Here is a 7,509-nt window from a genome sequence, read left to right on the forward strand (position 1 = left end):
AAAAAGTTTCGATTGGCCTGGCCTGGGGACAGTTTGGCAGATTCATCTCTTTGGGTACGAATTGGACCTTGTTGGCTTTATACCAGGCTACCGTGTCCTAGGAATAATTAACCGACGCCAAACCAGGATAAAAAAGTACTGAGGCGTCGTGTTTGCGGATCATGGGTAACAGACGCTTATTTAAACATTCACGCACGTAACATCGGTTGTCATTGTCTCCGTTGTCACAAACGGTTTGGAAAGCATACCACACTCACAAATGGCTTGCCAAACCATAGCCTTTTTTCCTAATTTTTCGGTAAAAATCGACTTATCCGCGACTTGTTCTGAGGCATAACATCGCTGATCACGCCTTCCTTCGGAAGGGAAGTAAAGCCGTTGGTCCCGGCTCATGAGTTGATGGGTCGATAGGTAGGGTCCAGGTGTGGGAGCTGCCTCCCTGGCGTCAGTAGCATTGGTGCTCAGCACGTAAAAAAGATCGACGAAAAGCAAACCAAAGGAAAAAAAAAACACTTCGGCCATCACGAACGGTGTAGTACTGATCACAAGGAAGAGTTTTGTAATCAAATTTAACGTATGATTCTTCGTCCATAATCACGCACACCGATTTTCCGCACAGCAATTGGTTGTATAGCTGTCAAGCCCTCGGTTTGACGGATGCGGCTTGTTTTTCACTCCGCTTTGGCTTATACGTCTTTAGACCCATTCTTGCCTTGGCCCGCTGGACGCAACTTTTCGAGGATCCCACTTTTTTAGCCACGTCTCGAAACGACGCACTTTTCTTGCGAGTGAAAGCTTGCACGATTTTCCGGTCCAGATTTCGGTTTTCAGGGTTTGGTTTACGTCCAGATTTTTTTCTTTTCCTTGAAAGTTGCTTCATCACCATACTTCCGAATCGCGTTTCGAACGGCTCCGATGCACCTTCCAATTTCGCTAATTGACTCAGAGAAATGTTGGGGATAGTACACCACTTGTGCACGATTTGTTGCACGAACTTTCCCACCAGCACATTACAGTTCATCGTTGTCATCAGTCGTATCGAATTTGCGAAAACAACACCCAGAATGTTAACTACATTGACTGTTTGTAGTGTTGATTGTGTAGCCTTCGAAAAGCCCAACATTGACGGCAACAGTTTTTCGGAGATTTAATTTGCGCCAGTAGCTCTCTCGAAGCCAGTGAACAGCCTATTTATCTCATTTATTGGCCTGGTTGATGTGACGGTCACAGTGATGTCGTCCACTACGCCACCAACAGAGAACGAAGGTTGCATGGATAGCGGATCCCCTGACCGTACAGAGCGTTGCATTTCGAATGGACGAGAAAGGTGCCCATTGATCAACATCCAGGAGGTGGACCGGCTGGCGATGCGCGAAAGAAGAGCGATGAGATCTTGGTTGAAGCCGAGCGAGCGCATGGTCTCGAATAGAAAAGAGTGCCGGACCCGATCGAAGGCGTGATCGAGATCAAAGCTGATTAGCTTCCTGGCACGGCGGTGGTGGCGAAGATGTGCTATCCGGTCTCTGAGCAAGAGTGGCTTGAAAGATATTGCGCTCTGTGTTGGAGTGTTTCTGCCCGTCGCTCAAGACGTGGTGCTCTATCATCACTTGCTCGAGCCTAGTTTTGATAATGCGGGAGAATAGCTTGTAGTCGCTCGCTGTTGAGCAGCGATATCGGACGATATGAACGGGCTGTGTCGTCGCCGCCTCTCTTCTTAACCAGCTCGATGATGCCTTCGACAAATGATGGAGGAAGATTACCGCTGAGTGCCTCATTCTGCAACAGATTCAACTCTCAGTGGATGACGTCGAACATGTGGTGGTAGAACTCAGCCGGGGAATTTGCGTGGAGCACTTGCTATTGTTGCAGACCAGATTTCTGCCGTCGTGATGTCGTCCGTGCAGGCTTCATTCGATGGGTCGTTGGGTGTGATAGCACTAGGATTGGGCGATTTTTAGTAAAAGATCGATCTGGGAGGATCGATTTTATTTACGGCACTAGAATCAATCTATCGATTTAATCGGTACAATAGAATCGATATTTGCAAGATCGATCTTTTCTTCATAATGCAGTAAATACCAGACGGTCGGTTAATCGGGAAATTTCCATTGTAATTAAATATTACGTCTACTTTGCAAGATAACAAACATGTGCGATTCAAATTGATACTAAAATACTATGATAAAATTTACGTGTTTTTCGAGTATAGTAGGCAGTGACGGTGGAAACTAACGATTTGTATTGGCTCCCTACTTGATTAACGTATATCATTCTAGTCAAAATTCTAGTACTACACAATGTTTGTTTTGATTCGCTATGAAAGTTTGACATATGAAATGAGGGACTCGTGGATTTTCCTATGTTTTGAGGGATGCATCGATTAGCTTGGGACCGAAGATAGTACCAGAGCTGAGCCAATGAGTTGAGCACGTTTCTTTGGGACCTTCTAGTCTTAAAGTTACCTCTATGGTGATAATATGCGATCGGGGCGTATTTTCTGGCTTTTGAACACGTAATTTAAAACCACGACAGCTTGCAGTGGTGTTGAATGAACTTGACGCATTGTATGCTCATTGTATTTGCACAGAAGCTGCTGCAGGCTGCCTGCGTATGCGTGTTTTCGGGCCAAGGGATTCACTCTGGCTCTTCGGCAGTTCGGGAAAAGCGTCTGACTCAAAAGCTGGGTGTAGACAGGGCAAGTCAATTGATAAAGTCAGTTGAATTCAACTGACTCGAACGTGAATTGAACGTGTAAACCTTGCCATTCAATTGAAATGATCAACTCACTTGAATTGAAAAAAGTTGAATCCGGCTCAACTTTTCAAGCCAATTGAATTCAAGTGAGTTGATCAATTGACTTGAATCGCCTAAACCTAGCTTAACGGTGACAACTGGATTTTTTTTGCAAAATGATTCAGGAATTTTATTTGGGTTTTACATAAACTAAAGGTCCAAACTATTCTTTTGCAGCATTGCTATTTATAAAGCCAAGGTCTGTAATTTGATAAGTTCAACCATCCTAGTTAAGGGCTTGTTTAGGCCTATAATATAATAAGAGTCCCGCCAAGAGAAAATGTTGCGAACAATCAACACTATTTGTGATTTATTTTTCGTCAGAGTTTACGGCAACCAGGATTTTTGCGTTAACATCGGATGACTTTCATTCAGAAGTAAAAAAAAATGCATGTCGGTAACGGGGCTTCTGGGAGACACAAACAATTATTGAACCTGAAAAATGTTCAAACAAGTGCTTGGTATTACTTATAAATACCACAATGTATTAAATAAAATATTGTCACTAATGAATGCAATACTTGTAGTTCACTGGCTGTGGGAACAATAAAATTTATTTACTTTGCTTGTTTGGTACCCCGCTTGACAGTTCGATTGATACTTCTGTCTTCATTCTTGGCGTCTTCTGTCTTCACTCTTATTATAGCCGGCGCCGGTAGTGTAGTGGTAAGCGTGACTGCTTTCTCACCCTAATGGGTCTGGGTTCAATCCCAGCCGAGGTCGGTGGCATTTTTCTGAGACATAAAAATCTCTGGTCATGGCTTCCTTCGGAAGGGAAGTAAAGCTGTTGGTCCCGGCCCATGTGTATTTGAATGGGAGCGATATTCTACGCAGGTGTGGAAGTTGCCTTCCTGCACATTCGATTGCCGTCGGTGATTGGCACTAGATTGCGACGTTAAATAAAGGAAAGAAGAAGAAGGATTCTTATTATAACATTGACTCTGGGTTAGGCATGAGAACTAGACTGAATGTTGAGCACCGTGCACCGACCTTGTATCGACTCTGCTGTATTTCACTGTGATTATTAATACTAATGATGTAACTTCCCTCTTTCCAGTCAAACTTTATCTCATCTACACGCGAGTGCTCAATCTGGGCGGATACAGTGAGATTAGCAGTAAGGACCAATGGAACCAGGTGCTGGAAGGAACTGGAGGGGAAAATGGTGTCATGACTCGGCGAAAGTACGAAAAGATATTGCTCCCGTACGAGAAACATCAGCAAGATATCGCCGAAGCGGTAAAGAAGGAAATTGATGAACAGGAGGAGGCATCTCACGAAAGTCAAATCTCACCGACCCCTCGTGAACCCGACACGAAGGAAGGCATTTTGGAGGTTAAAATCGAGAAACAGGAAGCTGTCGATGATCAAGTAGTAGCTGTGAAGATGGAATGCAAGGAAGACAAAGAGAACCAGAAGTCTGCGGCGCCCTTAGTGGAGGAGATAACGGTGAAAAAAGAACTGGAAGAAAAGAAAGAAACGGAATCACCCAAGGATGATTCTGCGGAAGTACAAAGTAAACTAAGAGCAAAAGCGTTATCTCCTCTTCTGGAGAGTAACAACAGTAACAGCAGTACTGTGACCGGGAGTCCCAAAGGAGTACATCTGGGAATGTCTCCGGTATCCGTACCGTTGACGGTTATCGTTCGTCCCAATATCGACGAGAAAGATCAACAATCGTCCCAAATACAGATAAATCAACCACATACGACCATCACGGTGCATCAGACCACTATTCATCCACAGAACAGTCAGCAAACAAATAGTCAACAGATTAGTGGACAAAGTCCCCAACATATAACGAATCAAATTCAAATTACGAACCAGATCCAAATACAACAAATTACCGTGCAATCAAGTGATAAGGGCTCTAGTGGTGGTCCCAATGAAGGTTCGCAATTCAAATATAGCTTTAAGCAAGACAAATCTGGTCAAGAGATTAATATTGAGTCTCCATCTGCGGACAATTCAAAAGGTTCCAACTTCGAGAACAATATAAGTGCGACCTTGTTCCCTCTGAACTGCCCGGTGAACACAGATCCTGATTTGACTATCAAAGAAGTATCAGTTTGTCCCACTAGCGGTACTGTGTCGATCAGTACTGCTAGTACAAACCCACAAGTCAATACTCCATCGAAAACTTCTTCCTTGCGAAACGTTCGCATGAAAACTGATAGAAAATTGTCTGGCAGTACTTCGAATCTTTCTGCAGGGACCATTAATAAACCATTTGAAAAGGAAAATATTCCTCTACTCAGTACCAGTGGAGGTCTCTTTGGTAGAGAAAGTCTCACCACGATAACTCCAATTGCGTCAAGCATGCTAGGCAGTCCTGCAGGAGCAGCTGCATTAGCTGGATTAGCTTCCGGTTTAAGTGGGAATCCTGTTCGATCTCCAACAGCTGGAGATGGTGGCATATCCAAGGCAAATGTCCCAGCACCTACTGAAGTTATTGATCTCGTTGATAGTGATAATGAAAGTGACTCATCAACCCCCACCAAAAGCACCAATAACAATATTAATACTGCCAAACAGGCGGGGCTTTCAGTTCGTCCAATACCATCATTGCTCCCACCCATGAAGAAGCGTAAATTAGATATTTTGCGTGAAGGTGGTCTCGAAGTAACGCCAATCTCCAATGGAGCAAGCATTTTCTCTGCCATCACTCAAAATAGCTCTAAGACCAGCCCCAATCCTATGCGGATCAACATCACTGCCGAACTGAGTCCACAACGGGGTAAACAGGCTGAGGAATCTCGTTCACGAGATCGGAAATGCATTCCTATACCAATCGAATGCCAAACGCAGGGAATGTATGCCAAGACTGGACAAATCTTTGGAAATCCCAAAGATATTCCAACTATTCCTACCATTCCAATAAGACAAATTTCTATTCAAGATCCAACGGATTTGCTAGACCTGACTGGAAGCAAACATTCTAGAGCTGAAAATCTCTCTGCTAAAGTTCCAGCTGGTCTGGACTTCACGACATCGTCCTTACAACAGCGAACGACTTCCGGTTCCAGTACAGGTCGTGCTCCTCGAACTGCTCCGAGTTTGCACATCACACTAGTACATGGACCGAACCAAGCACCATCACAAATTCAGCAGCCCTCTGTAACCAGTCCACAGCATCAAAATCCTCCGAGTCTAAAGAAAAAGCCTTTCGAAATTGTGCCATTGCCGACCGCTGCCGGAACTCCCCCTGCTGCTCAGCCAAAAGTACCAAGCCCCAAAATTTCCTTGGGACCATCATCCTCTGGATCTTCGACATCTAGTTCTAACGGAACGGGATCAAATCCAAATTCACTTCTTGAGACTGGACTTTTGTTAGCCAACTTGCAGAAAGCCAATCCACTCCTAGTTGCTAGTATTCTTTCCTCATCCGGACTTTCGAAGACATCAATCCCCGGTTTAACTCAATTACTGGGCACTCTTACCGAGCAACCACCGATGGCTTCCAAAAAAGCCACTCGTCGAAGATCAAATTCACAAGCTCATCCACCACCTCAACAACAAGCTCCACCCCTGCAGCAGATGACTCCGCCTCCACTTCCACCACACCTTCAACCCTCGAAGATAATCTCCTCTCCTCAACATCCACCTCCAGCGGATTCACCATCCTCCCACCCACTCAGTCAGCAAATCAAACTCCTCCAGCAAGTTCAGATGCAGCAACAGCAAAAGTTTCGGTTCGAGCAGCAACAAAAAGCAGCGCTCGAACAACAACAGAAGGCAGCTCATGAACAGAAGCGTATACAGGACCAGAAACAGAAACAGCTGCAAATGCTGCAGCAGCTACAAGCACAGCAACAGGCTCAAGCAACAGCAGCAGCATTGTCCTCTGCCAACTCATCTTCTCCCACCATACCAAACACACGAGTTCCAATGCCCCCAAGTCCATCTGCGCCATCGACACCAACAACGGGAACATTGGGCGGAGGATTTCCCTTCGATCCCCTCTACCTTTCTGCAATCTACTCGAATCCTAACCTATACCTGCAAGCTTTAAGCCAGGAGCAGCTGCTTCAGTTCTACAAGAATCTTCCCAACGTGTCAGGCATTCCACCAAATAACAAGAGCTAGCTGCGCTAAGCTTAACTTCAAATGCAATGTCTTTTGGCATGATTTGTCTAGTAAGAGTAATGATATACGTATCGTTTGTACCTATGCATAAAAAAGAGGAAACTTGGAGCGATTTTTGACTGGGCAAAAATAAGGAACGATGAATTTAGACTAGACAACGTAGATCAAATTATGATTTTTAGTACTGTTAGTCCTTAAGTTAACTGGTAATTGTACATTTTTTGTTGTTTGGATAAGGGGCCGAATTAGTGTATGTATGTTTTTTTTTTAGATTTTCTACCATCAAGGTCGAACAATTAGTTGTTTTTTCTTTATTACGTATGGTTAGCTAATTTAGAACACCCTAGTGAACTAGAACATCTAGATGTATGGAGATTGGATGCAAATGAATTGGTTCTGCTATTGATGTTTTGTAACATTTGAAAAGAGTTGAGTGTGTTTTTACTGATGAAAGAAACGTCCCCCATGCACACTATACTGCCGGTGGAGGCAAAACTGTCCCACCCATGGTATATGGATGCTCCATATAGAACATGGGACAGTTATGCTTCCACCGGTAATATTGAGCTTCCATTGAAAAAATCAATCCCAAGATTTGAAGACTAGTTTCAGTTTTAGGTCATTCGTGGC

General features: G+C 44.2%; 1 protein-coding gene across 1 annotated transcript in view; it reads left to right on the forward strand.

The window, feature by feature from the left end:
• LOC135710401 (uncharacterized) overlaps positions 1-7,307 on the forward strand; it is a 102,316-nt gene extending 95,009 nt beyond the window's left edge. The window contains exon 7 of the mRNA XM_065232967.1: positions 3,851-7,307. Within this exon, the coding sequence (XP_065089039.1) occupies positions 3,851-6,879 (3,029 nt within the window). The 3' untranslated portion in view covers positions 6,880-7,307. The remainder of the gene's footprint in view (positions 1-3,850) is intronic.
• Positions 7,308-7,509: the final 202 nt, after the last annotated feature.

The sequence above is a fragment of the Ochlerotatus camptorhynchus genome, unplaced genomic scaffold, assembly GCF_037179485.1.
Source record: "Ochlerotatus camptorhynchus isolate MF236.1 unplaced genomic scaffold, CSIRO-AGI_Acam_v1.1 ptg000380l, whole genome shotgun sequence".
Classification (NCBI taxonomy): Eukaryota; Metazoa; Arthropoda; class Insecta; order Diptera; family Culicidae; genus Ochlerotatus; species Ochlerotatus camptorhynchus.